The sequence below is a fragment of the Pseudorca crassidens genome, chromosome 2 (assembly GCF_039906515.1).
Source record: "Pseudorca crassidens isolate mPseCra1 chromosome 2, mPseCra1.hap1, whole genome shotgun sequence".
In the NCBI taxonomy this organism is placed as follows: Eukaryota; Metazoa; Chordata; class Mammalia; order Artiodactyla; family Delphinidae; genus Pseudorca; species Pseudorca crassidens.
In genome coordinates this window covers 22,029,376-22,049,952 of record NC_090297.1, presented here as the reverse complement: position 1 = coordinate 22,049,952, position 20,577 = coordinate 22,029,376, and the positions used below count along the sequence as shown (strand labels likewise).

The 20,577-nt window shown below is 41.6% G+C and overlaps 1 protein-coding gene, 1 non-coding gene and 1 pseudogene across 4 annotated transcripts; 1 reads left to right on the top strand and 2 right to left on the bottom strand.

Moving 5' to 3' along the window:
* Positions 1-1,042: 1,042 nt before the first annotated feature.
* LOC137210183 (protein TEX261 pseudogene) lies at positions 1,043-1,656 on the bottom strand (annotated as a pseudogene).
* Positions 1,657-6,954: 5,298 nt separating this feature from the next.
* LOC137220365 (small nucleolar RNA SNORA40) lies at positions 6,955-7,080 on the top strand. Its single transcript, XR_010941664.1, has one exon. It is a non-coding gene; the product is annotated as a small nucleolar RNA SNORA40 (small nucleolar RNA).
* A 1,481-nt stretch (positions 7,081-8,561) lies between these two features.
* On the bottom strand, positions 8,562-15,512 carry MED18 (mediator complex subunit 18). 3 transcript variants are annotated; one of them, XM_067725072.1, is made up of 3 exons: positions 15,300-15,512; positions 14,240-14,381; positions 8,562-9,479 (listed from the first exon to the last, which is right to left on the bottom strand). In XM_067725072.1, exons 2-3 carry the CDS (start codon positions 14,310-14,312, stop codon positions 8,926-8,928), a joined length of 627 nt encoding a protein of 208 aa, XP_067581173.1. In that variant the 5' UTR covers positions 14,313-14,381; positions 15,300-15,512; the 3' UTR covers positions 8,562-8,925. The 3 variants fall into 3 exon arrangements, with proteins under 3 accessions (XP_067581173.1, XP_067581174.1, XP_067581175.1); XM_067725073.1 differs by lacking the exon at positions 15,300-15,512 and adding an exon at positions 14,982-15,285; XM_067725074.1 differs by lacking the exons at positions 14,240-14,381; positions 15,300-15,512 and adding an exon at positions 11,661-12,767.
* Between the last annotated feature and the right edge of the window lie 5,065 nt (positions 15,513-20,577).

The following is a 20,577-nucleotide window of genomic DNA, read 5'->3' as shown; positions in this document are numbered from 1 at the left end:
CACAACTACTGAGCCCGCATGCCTAGAGCTAGTGCTCCACAAGGGAAGCCATTGCAATGAGAAGCCCGCGCACCGCAAGGAAGAGTAGACCCCCTGCTGGCCGCAACCAGAGAAAAGCCCACGCAGCAACGAAGACCCAATGCAGCCACAAAAAAAAAAAAAAAAAAAGGCAGAGCACAGACAGGGTGAAAAAGTCCAGGTACCCATTACTCCCCTACGAAAGCAATGATCTCTTACTGGTTTTTTTTTTTTTTTAACTATTATTACTTTTCAGTTACATAAGAAATATACATTCATCATTTAAAAAAAAAAAAAGACAGGCAGAAACAATAAAAAGTACAGCTTATTTCCAACACCAAACAAAGCCCATTACATTTTGAAGTACTTACCCTCACACCATTTTCTGTATAGAACATGTTTTATAAAAAATAGCACACCAGGGAATTCCCTGGTGGTCCAGTGGTTAGGACTCCATGCTTCCACTGCAGGGGACACAGTTTCTTTCTTTTCTTTTTTTTTTTTTTCAGGGTATTAAGGCAAACAGGGTCACCTAGAATCTATTCAAACGGGAATCAGCACTTGGACAGAAATCACAGTTCAACAGCAAAAACTTTCTCTTGCAAGGGTTAAGCCACGGCCCCTCCCCACTGCCATCTGCCCATAGCAATTATCCCTGTCTGCTCTCCAGCTTCACAGCCCCTGCCCTGCCTGCCCTGGCTGAGCCAGAACTCCTGACCCATCACAAGAGGGGGCGGGAGGGCCACAGGAGCTCAGCTTCTGCACACCCAGGTGGACCATGGCCTCCTGGCTAAGCAGGCACCACATCCTCCCTGGCGCCCTCTGAGGTCTCAGCCTCTGGCAGCATCAGATCTGAGCCAAGCTGAGCCTCCTGAGGACGGTGGGGATGGGGGCTTCTGGGGGAGTCGAGGGAAGGAGGGCCAGGGCTGGGGAAAGGTGCCTTCCAGCTCCCGGCCCCCACTTAGTGCAGAGGCCCAGAGGCCTGACTCTCCTGATCTTGCCCCGGTATCCCCTCCGCAGAAGGTCAGTATATCTTCTGCCGACTGGCCCCTTTGATGAAGGAGAATGAAGGAGAAGACAACCAGGATCCCTAAGCGTTTGCCCCACTTGCCTTTGGTGAAGTGATTGGAGACCACATCATCTCCAGGCTGCATGGTGGCTGGCAGGACGTTCTCCCCAGCCGACGGTGACACAAAGAACGCAAACGGGATTATCCACAGACAGAAAGTGAAATAGGCCAGGACCTCTGAGAAAGGATAATATTCCTCTGCAAAAAACTGAAACGCTAGGTAATGATTCACCACCAGTAGCCCACAGGACAGGATGAAGTTAGGCGAGGTGAGCATGATGAAGGGGAAGGTCTGGAGGAGGCCAAAGTAGACCAGGTAGACCAGGAAGAGGCCTACGCCAATCATGTAGGTGGAGAAACGCTCAAAAACATAGAGGCCAATCAGCACAGCTGTGGAGAACCAGACCCTATATTCTATGATCCTGCTGGTGGCCACCGTGTATTCTTCTAGCAATTCTGCCAGGTAATAGAGTCCGGCTGCAATGGCCAGCGTGATGAAGGCCACCTGGCTGAAGAGCGACAGCCAGCTCAGCACATACATGAACCACGTGGCACCATCGCCCGGGCCGCCCGCCCCCCGACAGCCGGGATGGGCCTGCGCGCTCCGGCTCCGGTGACACGGAGCCGCCGCCTTCCCTTGCCCGGGACACAGTTTCGATACCCAGTTGGGGAACTAAGATCCTGCAAGGTGTGGGGGAAAAATAATATATATATATATATATATATATATATATATATATATATATGGCATACCATACACGTTGTTTTTAAACTTTTTTTTCCCCCACATAATAATTATAGCTCATGTCTACATAATGTTTACTATGGGTCAGGTACAATTCCAAGTAGTTTTTTTTTTTTTGCGGTACGCAGGCCTCTCACTGTTGTGGCCTCTCCCGTTGTGGAGCACAGGCTCGGGACGCGCAGGCTCAGCGGCCATGGCTCACGGTCCCAGCCGCTCCGTGGCATGTGGGATCCTCCCAGACTGGGGCACGAACCCGTGTCCCCTGCATGTGCAGGCGGACTCTCAACCACTGCACCACCAGGGAAGCCCCCAAGTAGTTTTACATGTAATAATTCATTTAGTCCTCATGATAATTCTATAAGGAAGGCAATATTAGTACTCCCATTTAATGATGAGACTGAAGCAGAGAAGTAATTTGCCTAAGGTCACAAAGTCAATAAGTTAACGAACTGGCACATTTTTCCATGTTGCTAAATTCATTTTCCACACATTTTCTTTTTTTTTAAATGGCTGCACGATATCCATGCAGCCATTTTGTGGATGAAGTATCATTTAATTATTCCACTTCCTTTTATGAGACATCTAGATTATTTCCATTTTTTGATTTATACACATCACTAACATGGTGATGTAGTATAAGATGCCTTATACTATACCTTTGTGCACAATCCTTAATTATTTCCTTAGGCTAACTGCCCTCAAGAACAGTTGCATTGATTTTTCTTTCCTCCAAAGGGGTGTTCCTTTCTCTATGTTCTCCATGACCTTAAATGTAAATTTTATCACTTTTGCCTACAGCAACATTTTCTAATTCATTTTACCAGTTCTGAGAAATAAATCCAAGCACTAAAGGATGAGTGATTTCTCTAGAGTAAAAGAGTCAGGGTCTAAAATCTACCCCCTTTCCATGCTCTCCTGCTTTTTACAGATGCTGAACCTCATGGCTTATACACTAACTCATGGCAGAGGAATGAGGAGTGTTAACCTGGGACAAACCAGCTAATGCAGGCAAGATTCTTATGGTCTACAAGTCAGCATTCACTAATTCACTCACTCATTCATTCAATAAATATTTGAAAGGTTAGTATATGAGTACTACTAAGCAGGGGTTACGGGGTACACAGAAAAAAATATTTAGAACAAGGCTAAATAAAACATTTAGCACATAACCTGGCACACAATAATTGCTCAATAAATCAGTATTTATGTCAGGCACTCTGCTAAATGCCAAGTAAGTGTATTATCCCCTTTAATCTCTACAACAACATCCAGGAACTGTTGTGGTTTTTTTTTTTAATCATCCCCATTTTTCAGATAAGAAGACTGAGGCCTAGAGAGATTTACCCAGCTTGAGCAACATACTTGTGGTGTTCAGATTTGAACTGAAGACTCCAGAGTCTGTGCTCTTAGCCATTATACTATATTACAAAACACAATTTCTCCCCTTAAGAAGCATATAGCCTTATTAATAATACTAAAATTGAAAACAGCTATCAAGTGTTAAGCACTTATGTGCCAAGCACTGTGCTAGGCCTTTATGCATATTGATCATTTAATTCATATGACAACTCTATGAAATACTCTTGTAATTATGCTTGTTTTATAGATGAGAAAATAGATATTCTGAGAGTTTAAATAACTTGCCCAATATACAAATAGCTCTTAAATAGTAGCACTAGAAGCCAAGATATACAAAGAATTACTGTATAGGGAACATGATGAAATGTAAAACAAGTGATGCTACTTAGCTACCAACAAATTTCAGAAGTCACAGGAAAGAGACTTTGTGACCTTCTTGTGTTCCAGGAATGATCACACAAGGATAGAAAGGGAAAATCCTGGCGGTTTGTCAGGCCCTGTGTTGAAAGCCTTCACAAAGGTCTGTTCATTATATCCTCTTTGTGAATGTATTATTATTATTCTAAATTTGACAGACGAGGAAATGGATTCTCTGGAAGGTGCTGCATATGTCCAAGGTCACATAGCTAGTAAATGGCATAGCTAGGACTGGAACCTATTTGTCTCTCAAATCTGAGCCCTTAAGCACTGTGTTACATGCTTTCCATTATTTGATCTTGCTTTTTGGTTGTGTAGGTGTCACATAGCCAGAGATGAGTGGAAAAGGCAAAAGTGAAAGGGTATTAAGGAAGATAATACATAAGCAAGAGTATTGAGTTACATCCAAGAAAAAGGAAGCAGACCTTCTTGTTCAGTGCTAAAGATTCATTTGTTTTGGGAAGGAGCCCTTTGTTTGCATACCTTTCGTGACTACACAAACTGCATAAATGTCTGTTTCTGCCATTATAATGGGAGCTATTAAAGACAGGGACTGTATCTTAGCCTGTGCTGTAACCCAGTGTCTAGCATAATGCTTAGCTTGTAGTTCCAGCAGAGAGGTTGGAAAAATAGGGAGTAGTCACATTGCATAGATCTCTGGATGGCAATTAAGGTAGTCCACGGAGCAAATACCCTAAACAAAATAATAGGTGCTCAAATCCAACAGGGCATTTAAAGGATAAAATCATGATGCACAGGAGTTATCCCAGGAGTACTAGGGTGGCCCAACAGCAGAAAATCTCTCAATATAACTCACCACATTGATGGACCAAAGGGTAAGAGTTATGATTTTTTTCATACTTAGAGAAACTTGATGCAGTAGCATTAAGGTCAGGACTAAGTCGTTGGTGCCCATTATTAGTGTTAGCTAGAGTCTCGGAGAGTCTGGCCAATTCTTTTAGATGAGAAAAAGTGAAAGATGTATGTACTCTTTTGCTTGCCATTCTTGCCAATGATATGATAGTCTATATGGAAAACACAATATAATCAACAGGGAAACTATCAGAACTATAAAAGAGTTATTGTCAAGTTTGCAAGAATAGAAATCATCTTACAAAATTCAATAGTGTTCTTCTCTATTAGGAATAACCACCTTAAAAATGTAATAAAAAATATAACAAAATCTACAGTAGCAACTAAAGTCTATAGCAAATATCTGCAAACTCTTTCTGTAAAGAGCAAACAGTAAATAGTTTCTGTTTGGCAGGTCATGTGGTCTCTGTCGCAGCCATTCAACTCTGTCACTGTTGAACAAAAGCAGCCATAGACAGTGTTAAATGAATGAATGTGGATGTTCCAATAAAATTTTATTTACAAAACCAGAGCACAGGCTGACATGCCCAGGTGTAGTTTGCCAACTCCTGGTCTATAGTAATTGGCCTAAAAACTGTGGACTGAAGAAAAACGCACGACCTAAAAGTTGCAAGTTAAGTTTTATTCGGGACCTGAGGACTAGAGCCTGGGAGACAGCCTCCCAGATAGCTCTGAGGAACTACTCCAAAGAGGTAAGGGAGGAGCCAGGATATATAGGAGAGTTTTTGCTGAAAAACCATGTAGACGAACATCAAAAGATTACTGCTAATCACAGAAGACAAACATCTCCAGTTAGTGATTTTAGAGCTTTTCTACATATGGGAAGGTGCAAGATTCTGGGCTCACTGAAATTTTTCCTTAGATGTGCAGCTTAACTCTCTAGGGCCAGTATCCAGAGCACAGAATATTTCCTATTTTCCTCTATCCTGAATTCTCCTCAGGGTGCACTGTTGTGGGTGTGGGGAGGTGGCTGTAGTGCCTGATGCCTTGATGGCAGGCAACAGTTATTGTTTACTGGAATGGCAGGCGAACTTCCCTTACCACAAAGCAATGCCTAAGAAGTTTATCAAAGAAGAAAAACTAAACTCCATTCAGGGACATTAGAAGGGCTGAATAAATGTCATAATTCAAATAACTTCAGGAGTGTAAAGATTTTATTCATTTGTTTAACAAATATTCAGAGTGGCCACCATAGGCCAGGCATTGTTCTGGGTACTAGGGGTGCAGCAGAGAACAAAACAGGGCACCTATCCTCACGAATCTTACATCTTTAGCAGAGAAGCAGAGATTAAATAATCTAAAGTTGGATAGTAATAAATGCTATGAAAAAGATTAAATAAGAGAAAGAAAGAGTGATGAGGAGTGAGGGTGCTACTTAATTTAGGATGGTCAGGGAAGGCCTTCCTGATGTTTCAGCAAAGACCTGAAAGAGGTGAAGGAAGCCTGCCCCATTGAATTCTGGTGAGGGAGTGTTCCATGCAAAGATGTCAGTTCTCCCCCAAATTAATCTATATGTGTTCAATGAAATTCCAATAAAAATTCCAGTAGTAATGTTGAGAAACTAAAACCCACTCTAAAATGAATATGAAAGAATAAAGGTCTATGAAAGCTAAGTCTATTTTCAGAGGGAAATAAAAGTAGGGAGACCTGCCCTACTGGTAGAACTGGCTCTACCACGAAGCCACAGTAATAAAAATATTGTGTTGCTGGCACTGAAACAAAGAAAAGGATCAATGGAATAGAATGGAGAGCTTATAAATAAAGTATATACATGGGAACTTAATATGTGATAAAGGTGGCATCACAAAACACTGGAAAGATTGTTTTTCTGACAGTTATATAAAAACAAATTCACTGTATAGAGAAAAAAGCTGAATTTTTACTTGAAACTATGTTAAAAGTGGACTCCAGATGGATTAAAGACATAAAGGTGAAAGTTAAAACTATAAAGCTAATATTAGAAAATACAGGAAAATCTGTTACCCAGGTGTAAATAAAGACTTCCTAAACAAGACTCCAAATTCTAAGGTCAAAATTTAGGACATCTGCTTAATTAATGACATCACAAAGTTAACACGAAGGTTGCAGACTGGGAGAAGGTATTTGCAATGTTTAAAACAAACACGGAATAATGTCTAGAATATACACACAATTCCTACAAACTAAGAAGAGAGGAAATCAAATTTTAAAAAAGTAGGCAAAGGATATAAACAGGCACTGGGAGAAAGTATTTGCAGTGTTTAAAACAAATAAAAGAAGGTCTAGAATATACAAAGAATTCCTACAAATCAACAAGACAGGAAATCAAATAGGAAAATAAGCAAAGGATATATAAATACCTTAGTTTCACATACTAAGCATACAAAAAAACAAAAAAGAAAAAAAAGGCTCAAATTTAATTATAATCAGAGAAATGCAAATCAAGACAGCCAAGAGCTGCCACTTTACTTCCACCAGACTGGCAAAAATTAATAGCACTTATGTTTGTTTTTGTTAATCTGTAGACAAAGACTTATAGATGGGTGCAAAAATAAATCCTCTTTTGCAACCTAGAACTCATTGTTCAGTATGAGTTTTGATACAGATAAGAAGGAACATGGTACCTGAAACAGATTCAAGTGGTGGGGGTATTGATAAACACAAAGGTTGCTTCCAGGACTATAGAATTGATAATTTAAAAGCTTAAGATATGTGGGAAATTATCAGCTATGCTGATTTAGTACTCTCATGTTGACATGAAACAAAGATGACTTCCTTTTTTAGGTTTTTATCTTGAGAACACAGTGTCTGGACTTTAAAAAGGTATTGGCATATCCCAACAATCTGTACTGTTCTAAGCTATGATAGCTTAGGAGTGAATATGATTTGAACTTAATGCATGTTTAGAGGGTGTCTAAAACTCAGAAGCAGGCAGATCCATTTCCTCTGACCCTAAACATGGTCCAAAAGTAAATTGCTTGAGGAAATTGGATCCCAAAGATCACAGGTGGGGAATTTTGAAGTATGTCCATATTCCATTGGAGATCAAAGAAGCCCAACTAAAAGAATGGGAGACTGACTGACTGACATGACAACTGTGGACTGAGGAAAAATTCTTTTTGAAAGGGCTATCTTGAAGAGTATGACTCAGACACTGGAGGAACTAAGGTGATCGGCAGTGGAAGGAATCAGAACGTGTGAAATTCCTTAAAAATTTATGGACTTAAATAATTTGCCATATATAAAAACATAAAAAAAGAAAAAGAAAACTGGAAAAAATGAGAAAGATGCTAACACCGAAGATTGGTGGTTATGAGTTCTTGTGTACTGGTGATAGGAATTAGCACAACCATTCTGAAAAGTAACCTGGCCATTTTTGGCAAATTGAGCACGCCCAATTGCATAGTTCAGAGGAATATTCACGTCAGTATACAAACTTGCTTATTTTTGCTTTTTTTTTTTTGCCACTGTGCAGCATGGCATGCGGGATCCTTAGTTCTCTGACCAGGGATCGAACCCATGCCCCCTGCAGTGGAAGCGTGGAGTCTTAACCACTGGACTGCCAGGGAAGTCCCTATTTTTGCATTTTTAATAGTAATCGAGAGTTGAAGGCAATCTAGAGTTCTATCATCAAGAGTGAATGAGTAAAACATGGTGGATGAACAGTGGTTATATACCTGGAGCTAGGCCGCTGGAGTTGAAATTCAGGCTCCACCACTTACAATAGAAGTAAAAATTTGAGTAATCTGCGCCTCATTCCTCTTTTTTTTTTTTTGAGATACGCGGGCCTCTCACTGTTGTGGCCTCTCCCGTTGCGGAGCACAGGCTCCGGACGCGCAGGCTCAGCGGCCATGGCTCACGGGCACAGCTGCTCCGCGGCATGTGGGATCTTCCCGGACCGGGGCACGAACCCGTGTCCCCTGCATCGGCAGGCGGACTCTCAACCACTGCGCCACCAGGGAAGCCCATGTGCTACTTTTATGAAAGGTAAACTATCACCTCTATCAAAATTAAAACAAAAAACTGTCATATTTTTGCTCCAGTTGATGAGTCTATCCCAAAGTAGCAGGGTAATGGGGTAAAGAATCAGAATGATAGACATTTCTCTTTATAGCCTTTATTACTGCACAATACAAACTCAGTCTCTGTTTTACAAACCTTACACACAAATGGCAAAACAATTAAAAGATTTTTATTCCCCAAAGCTATTTTATTCCAGTTTCCCCTCTTTATGCAGAGGGATTATCTAGATTCTCCATGTCATCCTTAGCCTTTAATTTAGAAAGGCTGTCACAAAAGTGAACTGGCCATATGAGGAAAACAGTGCAAAGAACCAACTAAGTTCTCATTGTCCTCCTTCCTGAGGGAAGAATGCCTGGCTAGCAGTGGTGAAATAGGGCAATTATAACATCTTCTTTTTTTGTAACAGCTGAGGACAAGCCCCAGTGGTGGACAGACTGCCTTGTCACATGAGCCTTTTGGGGTCTATTTTCTCTAGGTGAACCAGAGGTTTCAGCTGCTCTGCAAAGTTCCTCATGTCATCAGACACCACATCCTGCCCAGCTGGTGCAACAACACTTAGTTCCACAAGGTAGGAGAGTGACAAGGCCTCAGTGTTGTCTGTGTTCCCTGGTGTCAAGATGCGGAAGATCTTGTACACCACGATCTTCATGATGCCCTTACGGAACAGGTGTCCCCTGGCAACAAACTCATGGTCCATGCGGAAACCCATTTCCATCAGGAAGTCAGTAAGGTTCTCAGATGTTGCAATGTCCACGCAGTTACGCACCAGGGCATGGCGGTTCTTGTCTCCCATTTCTGGCTGTCCCAGGTAGCGCAGATGCCAGGGTGCCCCTGCCCTATCCATAGAGCGTCGAGCCCTTAGAACAAACGGACTGGCCTGCTGGCCCTTAAGGAGGAATACCATCTCATGGTCAAGGAAAGTCTCCGGTTCCATGTTGTCACACAAACCACGAAGGCGGTGGATGAGGCTTTCCAAGCTGTGATCTAAAACACTTCCTGAAGAAGGAAAAAAGTACCATTGAGTCCCATCTTTCATTCTGGGTAATGGAAATAGCAAAAGATTGAAAAAACTTACATGAAAAATCAGAACAGTTTAGTGCAGTGTTTTGTAAAGCACAGGCCCAATATGAGATGTTAGAGGGGTTATACTGCCAAGATATTATATAACAAGTTAATCCCTTTTCAATTTTTTGCATTGTCTTATTTGGTACTAGAATAGTTAGGCCTTCTCTAACAATGCTAACCTCCAGTGGGCTTTGGGCCTTAAGAGGCAACAGTATCTACTTAGAAAAATAATACTGTTTTGTCATTTATTTTAAAAATTATCTTCTAGTCTCAGAAAACAAAAGTTTTCCATTGATAGAAAAAATATAACATTTCCTTTTTATGTAATATATTTAAGTAAAAGAGAATGAACTGCTTCAGAGAAATACACTGTCCTCTGTTCTCATCTTATTCTTCCTCCTGGCAGCATTTTACATGGTTGTTACATTATACCTATTTTGAAATCTATTCTTCCCTTGGCCTCTGGGACACAAATCTCTCTTGGTTCTTCACCTAATTCACTGACCATTCCTTTTAAGTCATCTCTGCTGGGTCTTCATCTTCCCAAAATATTGGAGGATCCTAGGACTCAATCCTGGTCTTTGTCTCTATCAAAAATCTCTTCCTCCCTCAGTGACCTCATTCAGCCCTATGGTTTTTTTTTGTTTGTTTTTTTGGGTTTTTTTTGCGATACGCGGGCCTCTCACTGTTGTGGCCTCTCCCGTGCGGAGCACAGGCTCCGGACGCGCAGGCTCAGCGGCCATGGCTCACGGGCCCAGCTGCTCCGCGGCATGTGGGATCTTCCCGGACCGGGGCACGAACCCGTGTCCCCTGCATCGGCAGGCGGATTCTCAACCACTGCGCCACCAGGGAAGCCCAGCCCTATGGTTTTAAGTATCATTTATGCTCTGAGGACTACCATATTTATATCTCATGAACTACAGACTCATACATCCAACTGTCTACCTAACTTCTCCACTTGGATGCCTAAGACATCTTCATCTTAACATGTTCAATATCAACCTGTTGATTTTTCCTCCACAATCTTACTCCTCCTGCAGTTTTCCCCACCATAGTAAATGGCAACTCTCTGCTTCCAGCTGCCCAACCAAAAACCACATAATCAGCTTTGACTCCTTTCTTTCTCTCACATCCTACATCCGCTCTGCATTTTTTAAATATATGCAGAATCCAGTTTACTCAATCATTTCCACCTAGTCCAAGTCTCCATCATTTCTTGCTTGGTCTTTGCAGTACCCTGCTTCTATCCTCGCTTTTTTCTTCTCTCCTCCATACAACAGCCAGTTGGTTTTTAGGACATAAGGCAGATAATGACACTTCTCTGCTCAGAACCCTCCAATGGCTTCCCATGTCACTCAGAATAAATCCGAAATTCTTTACCACGGTCTACAAGGCCCTATAAATTGTGATCTCTGCTACCTGATGTTAATTATTTCCTTCTACTATCTCCCAGATCACTCTCTCCAACCACAGTGATTTTCCTGCTGTTTCCTAAAAATGCCAAGTGTCTGACAATGTATTTCTCTTCAGAGACCCTTCCCTTAGTCCCTACGCTTAGAATGTTCTTCTCTCAGACACCTGCATATCTCACCCCATCACTTTGTTCAGATCTTTGCTCAAATGTCACTTTATCAGAGATCACTTTTCTCATTGCCCTAAATAAAATAGCATTATCTCCTTCCAATCTCTTTCCACTTCCCTGCTTTACTTTTTAGCATTAGCACCTCAATTTTTTAGTCATATTTCAATATATCAATTATGTATTGACTTTTTAACATATTTCTTCCTCTACTGCTGATACTTACTCCAATGCTAGGAATATATTCATTTATTGACTAAATCTGTTAAAGTAAATAAAAATATACTACTGTAACTATGGTAAATATTGACAGTGGGACTCAAATGACTACATTTTTGGAAATGGGTAGTGTTGGAGGGAAAGCAACAGCTCAGGTCCCTGTGATCATAGGACAGATGATGACGGGAGCAAGGAATGGGTCCTACATTGGATACGTTGTGTCCTACATTCAGGACAGTGTCAGACATGTGTTTTTTCATACTTCAAACATTTAAGGAGCTTTGTAAGTGCTGGTTCCTTCAACATATACTTACTGAATACTGTGCCAGGCATCATGCTAGGAAGTAGGGGGTCCAGCCCTCACAGAGATTACAGTTTAGTGGGGGAAACAAAAAATGAATAAGTAAACAATTAAACAGAAATACAGGGAAATAAAAGGGAGATGGGAGACAGGAACTGATGGGGGGGGAGAAGAGGAGACCTCTCTGAGGGCTTGGAGTAGTCAGAGAAGGTCGGTCAAAGGGAAGGACAACTGAGCTGAGGACTAAGGGATAAAAATAAAATGGCTATTTGAAGGGCTGGAACAAAGTATAAGGGCAGAGGAAACAATGCAAAGACCCAGGAAAGGGCCTGGGGAATTCAAAGAAATGAAGGGATATCAGTGTGGCTGAAGTGTGGTAAGCAAGATGGAAGATGATAATGAACTGAGGATTTGGGATGGGCCAAAGCACACAGGTCTTATGTACAGCTCATGCTAAAGGCTGTATTCTATTCTAAGGCCATTGGGAAGCCATTAGCTCCACATTTTATTCTCCACACAACAGGGAAAGAGATGACTGGATTTACATTTTAAAAAGATCATTCCAGGAAAACTGGTATAGACTCTTCAACAAGACGTGGTCATGGGAAAAAAAGTGGGAATGAGGGGAGACTGGTCTTAAAAGAGGCTTAAGAGACACAGTTATCAAATGTAATGCATGAAACATGATTATATCCTGGATTCAAAACACATTTTGAGGGCAAGATAGGGGGAAACTTTTGAATATGGACTAGATATTAGATGATATTAAAAATACATTATTAATTTTTTAGATAATAATGATGGTATTGGGGTTATGAAGGAAAATACCCTTGTTTTTTATTTTTTAGAGATGCATACTGAAAATGTTTTGGGGTAAAATGTTATATCTGAAACTGTCGATTTTTTAAAAAAATTTTTTGGCTGCAAGGCATGTGGGAGCTTAGTTCCCCAACCAGGGGTCAAACCCGCACCCCCTGAAGTGCAAGCGCGGAATCTTAACCACCGGACTGCCAGGGAAGTCCCTGAAACTGTCTTTAAAAACAGCAAAAGAAAAAAGAGAAAGCAAATATGGCAAAATGACAGAAACTGAAAGCTGCATGACAGAAATGGAGTGTTCATTATATTAGTCTCCACTTTCTTTATGTGTTTTTTTTTTTTTTTTTTGCGGTATGCGGGCCTCCCACTGTATGGCCCCTCCCGTTGCGGAGCACAGGCTCCGGACGCGCAGGCTCAGAGGCCATGGTTCACAGGCCCAGCCACTCCGCGGCACGCGGGATCTTCCCGGACCGGGGCACGAACCCGTGTCCCCTGCATCGGCAGGCAGACTCTCAACCACTGCGCCACCAGGGAAGCCCCCACTTTCTTTATGTTTGAATATTTTTAATACTAAAACAATTTTTTAAAAAAGACTACTAGCTGTTGTGTGAGAAGAGAAAGACGATCAAAAGTGGAAGCAATGAAAAAAAAAAGTGGAAGCAATGTAATAAGTACAGGGTTACTAAAATAGTTCAGGCAAAGGATGATAAACCAGGGTGTGGTACTGCAGGTTGAGAAAAGACTTATTTAATACATATTTTGGAAGTAAAATGAATAGGATTAGAAATGGACTACATGTGGGGGTAAAGTAAAAAATGGACATTGACCCCTGAATACATGGCTCAAGCAACTGGTGAATGACAGTGGCACTTACTGAGATGGGAAAGCCTGAAGGAGGTGCAGCCTGAGGAGTGAAAATTAACAACCCTATTTTGTTCACAGTAAGTTACTAAATGGATGATCTGAATTAAAGTCTAAACTCTTGCACTAAACATTGTATGACGTCCTGAAAATCATTACCCCCTCTGGGTCTTGAGTTTTCTCATCTGGGAAAGTTACTTCACTTCTATTTCCTGATCTATAAAATGGAGCTAGTTAACAGTATCATAGAATTACCATATGATCCATTAATCTCACTTCTGGGTATTTATCTGAGAGAATTCGAAGCAGGATCTTGAAGAGATATTTGCACACCCATGTTCACTGAGCATTATCCACGATAACCAAGAGGTGGAAGCAACCCAAATGTCTGACAGATGAATGGATAAAGAAAATGTGGTACATATATACAATGGAACATTATTCAGCCTTTAAAAGGAGATCCTGTCACATACTACAATATGGGTTAACATCGAGGACATTATACTAAGTGAAATCAGCCAGTGATAAAACGACAAATACTGTAATGATTCCACTCATATGAGGTTATCTAAAGTAGTCAAAATTAGAAACAGAAAGTAGAAAGGTTGTTGCCAAGGGCTGCAGGGAGGGGAAAGGAGGAATTAGTGTTTAACGGGAATAGAATTTCAATTCTGCAAGATGAAAAAGTTCTAGAGATCGGCTATACAACAATGTGAAATACTTAACACTACTGAACTGTATGCTTAAAAATGTTTAATATGGTAAATTTAATGTTATGTATTTGTGACCATAATTAAGGGTTAACTGAAAAAAAAAAAGGTGCCAGAAATTATGCAGGCTGCCTTTGTAGAAGAGCTTCTCATCTCCGCGGAAGCTGAACAGAAAAGAGGAAAACAAGCTCCCTGGTTCACTCACCCTGCAGCAGGTACTCCATCATGTTAATGGTGCCCCCGGTGACAGGCATCATGGTGACTGGAGGTGCCTCCATGTTACCTGTTTAAGTTGAAAACGACAGAACTGGACTCGGAGTCCCCCGTCAAGTAAACACAGGATACACCTGGAGAAGAGTTATACTTGTTAATACATCAGAGAGGTGGAGAGACACCAGATCTGCTTGGGTCATTGGCCTTGACATGAAAAGATTCATTCATCCATCCATTCAAAACTTTTTGAGTAACTGCTATAGGCCAGTTTCAGGAACTGATGATACAGAAATACACAAAGGAGGCCTGATCATGGAGTTACAGCATAATCTTTTAGTCTCCAGGTCTAAAATCTCTAACCGTTTTCTGTGCAATAACTAAGTCTCTCACCCTGGAACTCAATGTCTTCCTTCTAAAACGGGGCCAACGATATTTAACCCCCAAGGCTTTGTTGCTCAGACGACAAAACGGACCTGCAATAATAGACGGATTGAAAGGTGACTTAAAGAATCTTGTCTACCCCTCAATTTATAGATGAGGATATTGAGACTTGGGGAGGAGCCCAAGGACACACAGTAGGTCGGTGGCAGAACCTAGACCAGACTAAAATCTATGCGTTCCACCTCTCTGAATCAAACGCCTTTTAAAGCTAGCCAAGCGGAAGTTCTTTTAATTGATGGTTTTGGTCCTCTTAAGCCAGCGTCAACGCGTGCCCACTTACACCAAAAACACACCTCAGGGCTTCCCTGGTAGCGCAGTGGTTGGGGGTCCGCCTGCCAATGCGGTGGACGCGGGTTCGATCCCTGGTCCGGGGTGGGGTCCCGCATGCCGCGGAGCAACTGGGCCCGTTTGCCGCGGCTGCTAAGCCTGCGCTCTGTAGCCTACAATCCACGGCTGCTGAGCCCGTGTGCCACAACTGCTGGGGCCCGAGCGCTTGGAGCCCGTGCTCTGCAAGGAGGGGCCACCGCAGTTAGAAGCCTGCGCATTGCGACGGAGAGAAGCAATGAGGACCCAGCGCAGCCAAAAATAAATAAGTTAAAAAACACACACACCTCAGCGCGCGTTCTAGCCTCTTCTCGCAAAGCGAGGAGTTGTATCCACCAGAGCACCTCTGAGCTTTTTAGCGACAATTAGCCCCCAGCCCTAAACTTGAAGACCCTGGGAGAGGGTTAGACTTCCCTCTCCTCTTCTCACTTCCGGCAAAAACGTTTCGTTGCTCAAACCTCTAACACCACCACTCCGCGACGTAAGGGTGCCGAGAGGGCATAAAAAACCCCTCTGCTGTCCGGCAAGCAGAAGCGCATGCGCAAACTGCGATGCTTCGGAGAAGCTGGCGGCTTGCTTTCGAACGTTCGTCTGGGAGTTACAGGGAACCTTGACGTCATAGGCCGTCCTCCAGGAAAATATTTATTTTTTTCTGGTGTGACGACCTGGAGATGTCCAGGAAATCTCTTGAACTGACAGGGGGAAAAGAGAGCTTGGGGATGAGAGCTGCAGAAAAAGAGAAGAGATTGTTGTAAAACAAAACTTCTTTTGATTGGGTACGTGAAGATAAAAAGGAAAGACACCTTTTGCTGCTTAGCAAACTGTTCTGAACAATTGGGGAGCTCAGTAATACATTTAGTATTTGTTCACTGTTCTGTGTTTATTTTACCTCAATTTAAAAATATTGGGAGGTAAGTAAATTCAATGAATATTTATTGAACCCTGCTTATGTTCAAGCATATAAAATGCAGGCAAAGAGTGAGCTAGAGTGAGGTGATTGAGGCACTCTCCTGGAGGGAAAAAATTTAACGGGGCACCAAAAAACTCAGTAACAAATAAAAAAATTTTAATGCAATATTTTACAAATTTAATGCAAAAAAAATCCTTTATGAACAAAGTATCAGAAATTTAAAGTTGATATTCATAACAGCCCTATGACCCGAGTATAATTACGGTAATTTTATAGATGGCGAAACTTAGGCAACAAAATGTAAAATAACACCAGAGGGAGTTGAGAGGCTGGGATACAAATTTAAGCCGCTGACTTCAGAACCCATGCTCTTAATTTCTACACTATACAGCCCCTTCTCACTCCAGTTCCCCTGCTGTAACCCACAATATCTCCCACTCATTCACATTTTTGAAAACATTCCTATAACATTTGCCCAAATTATAGCTGGCATTTGAAAAGTAGCATTAAATCAAATTAAAAAAATAATAATGGGTAAGAAATGGGCAAACAATATGGTAAAACTTGGACAAGGCTTAGGAGCTATAGGGATGGGTTTCTGTGATAAGGATGTGAGGCCTGGAGCTTAGGATGGAACTCACTTCCGTCTTTTGCCAGTACCCAGCTGTGCAACCTTGGGCAATGCACTTCCCCTCTCTGAGCCTCAGCTTCCTTTTTTATAAAATAGAGTTAAAAATAGTACTTTCTAAGAGGGAGGTTGCAAAAATAAAATGAGATATTTATGAAACACTTAGCATAGTTCCTGGCTTATTGTAGGCAATCAATAAATGGTAGCTATTATTATTCCACTTTATATTTCTCATTTGAGCAAGCACATTCTATCTTATTGAATATATTTTGTGCATGTCTCATCTCCCTAGATAGATTATAAACATCTTGAAGGGAGGAATCATGTATTTTCTTTATATATATGTGTATCTTAGCTCAGGCTGCTATAACAAAATATCATAAACAAGGTGGCTTATAAACCACAGAAATTTATTTTTCACAGTTCTGGAGGCTGGAAGTCTGAGATTGGGGTGCCAACATGGTTGGGTTCTGGTGAGAGCCCTGTTTTGGGTTGCAGGTTGCCAACTTCTTGTATCCTCACATGGTGAAAACCAGAGCAAAGCAAACTCCCTCAGGACTCTTATAAGAGCGCTAATCCCATTTACGAGGGCACTTCCCTCTTGACCTCATCTAACCCTAACCACTCCCAAAGGTCCTACCTCCTAATACTGTCACATTGGGGAGTAGGGTTTCAATGTAAGGATTTGGCAGGGGGACAAAAACATTCTATAACAATGTGTTTTACATGTAGTGGGTGTTCAGAAATCTTGTTGAACACATCACGATAACTACCAATTATTGAACAGTTAATATACCCAACTTTATATATGTATAAATATGTCAAATACTGCTAAAAGGTAGATATTACCATCTCCACTTTACAGAGGAGGATAAAGAGGTTCAGAGAGGTGAAGAGACTTGCCCAAAGCCAAATCGCCAGCAAATGGCAGAACTCAGGTTCAAATTCAGTTCTTTCATTAAGAAACCTATCTCTCTACCATGCTACCTTCTGAATTCATGGGCTCTTTCTCCACAGTTAAGTTCCCCAATTATTACAATTAGTGGCAACAAAGGAGGAGAGAAGTCCATACATTGTTTCCTAACCCATCACTAGGCTGGGCTCAAAGGATTAAGACTAGCCCTTGGCCAGTCTTCATCAGAACTGCAGACCATCAACATGGTTTGTAGCACACACTCAGCTTTCTAGAATGGCCTGATAGAAATTAAATAGATCTACCCCTGTGTTATCTGCAATGCTAGGATATCAACCTTAGTGTTACAAACTAGTGTTTCCCCAGGAATGGCTGCTTCCTATATGCATAGCCCTTTGGAAAAGGTATAGCTGTTTCTTTTCAACCTAATTGTCTCCAGCATCCTCATAAGTTCATGCTATTCCTCCAGTCAGAGTAAAAGCCAAAGCCCTCATTATGGCTACACGATCCACCCTCATCACCTGTTACCTCTCTGACCATCTCCATCTGTGCCTGCCCCTGCCCCATCTACTCTACTCTGCTCTTACTAGAACATGTCAAGGATGCTCCCATCTTAATTGTTATGCAGTCTGCCTGGAGCTCTCCTTTCCACTGAACTGCAGGATTCACTCCCTTGTTTCCTTTTGGTCTCTGCTCAAATCTTTATTAGGGGGGCCTTCCGTGATCACGTATTTCAAATTGTAATCCACTATCTGCCCTGTCTTCCCCCATACCGTGCTGTATTTTTCTTCACAACACATTTGACTAGGTGACACACTGCCTGCTTACCAGTTTACAGCCACGAGCACTTGAAATGTGGCTTGTTCAAACTGAGATAAGCTATCAGTGTAAGATACACACCGGATTTTGAAGACTTACTATGAAAAAAATGTGAAATATCTTGATAATTTTATATATTGATTAGAGGTTGAAATGATATTTTGATAGCTAGGGTTTAATAAAATATTTTTAAATTATTATTAAATTTAATTTCACCTGTTTCTCATTATTTTTTAAAATGGGGCTAGTATATGTAAAATTGCATATGTGGCTCACATTACATTCTATTGAACAGCACTGCTATGGGATCTAGATTTGAAGGTATGGCTTTAGAGCCAGACAGATCTAGGTTTGAATCCTGGCTACTGCTTATGAGGCCCTAGGCAAGTTATTTAAACTCTTAGGCCTGCGGCAGTGCCTGGCACATACTGTATGTTGTTGGTATGCAAAGAATCAGAGTTATCATGAGGAGAATGGTTTAGGAACTGGGAAATATTTAATTTGGAAAAGACTTGGAAGTGTGGAACATAACATCTATCTTAAAGTATATAAAATTATAACAAAGCCAGGGGAAGAGGAGGGAAGAGGAATAGTTTACATTTATTGAGAATCAGGTGCCAGATACTTTGTACATATTTATCTCATTTAAACCTCACAACAATGGTGCTTGAGGGAACAGAAACCAAGTTACTTGCTAATAACCGGTAGAGTCAGGATTAAAACCCAGATTGTCTGCCTCCAGAGATTTTGCTTACAGTCCTAAGCCACTCTGCATCCTAAGAAAAATTTAACTAATTTTGAGTAGTTCCAGAGGACAGGACTAGAACTGCTGGGTAGAAGTCATAGGGAGACAGATTTTGGCTCCATGTAAGGAACAATTGGTCATTGTGATGATGTCTAGTAATGAAAAGGACTGCTTGGATGAGAAGTAAACTCCTTTCCAGTGGAAATATTGAAGCAGAGATTATGGTGGAAAGAACTCTTGCCTGGAGTGGGAGATAGAACTGTTATTTCGCCTCGATTCTTGAACACTAGCCACTCTTAAGCCACAGCATTTACTTAAAAACAGAGTTCCAGGCAGTGGAGAAACACCTCCACATACATGTACATATGTATTATAAGACAAAGCCTGATAAACATGGGCACAAAGTACATCTTAGAATTGAAAAAATACGGTAGTTGAAACTTACAATTTCATAATTCATAGAGACACGTAGCCTTAGTAATTCTTCACCTTTGGATTTTTTTCCTATTATGAAAACCCCAACACCATTATTAATAGTAACCATCATGAGCAAACACCCAATGACAAATAATAAATAATACAATTCTGGCTCTTACGGAGTTTGGTTTGCAGAGAGACATGTAAAACACCCCAGGTTATTTTGTGCCTAGTATTCTTCACTGGCTGCTGACTCAAGGGTTCACCTTCCTACCCCACCCTCATACGACAGGCAGCATCAGCCATTTCATCCTCTTAATCTCAAGCTGGAGACCTAAGAAAGTCTGTTGCAAAAGGGTAATTGTCCTATTTACTTGCTCCTTTCCACTTAGCCCAGCCAACCCAACCCCAGCCTCTGGTTGACCAGGTGTTGAGGTGCCTCAAGGGGATAGGTTATAATAGTTAATGTATTACACATATCCATAAAAGATTAAAGATTAGCTCTATTTTAGCTGAACTGTAACTGTCTGTTTGGGTTTCTCCCCTCTCAGGTCTGTCTGGGGAAGTCAGTGTTGTTTTCTATCTGAGGATAATTAACCCACTGGGTCTCGAATTTCCTAGACAGAGGCCCTTGAACAGCTCACCTTTAGTGTGGGCTTACTGGGTACCGTACCAGGCTCTGGGGTAAGCACTTTCTGTGAATCTGGATCCCTCATTTACTCCTCACACCTGCCTTCTAAAGCAGGTGGTGTCCTTCCAGTCTCATAGCTGCGAGAATTGTGAGTCTGCCATGTGGTATCTTTGGAAGTAAAAGGTTTTGTTTCTGGTCCCCTAAGATTCATCATCATTAACCCCTTCTTTAGGTCAGAGGATCATATGCCATCATATACACTATCAACTCAAACCTTTCCTGGGGGAACACTCTGTGTACAGCCCAGAGGAGACAAAGAAGCCCAAGGGAGTTCCATGGAGAAGCAAAAGGGCCTGGGTTAACACACTAGTGCTTAGCATTTAAGACGGGCCTTGGCATCAGGCTACTTGGGTTAAAATCCTATCACTGTCTAGCCATGTAAGCTTGGGCAACGTACTTTGCCTCTGTGAGGCTCATGTTCTCATTTCTCCAATGGGGAGAA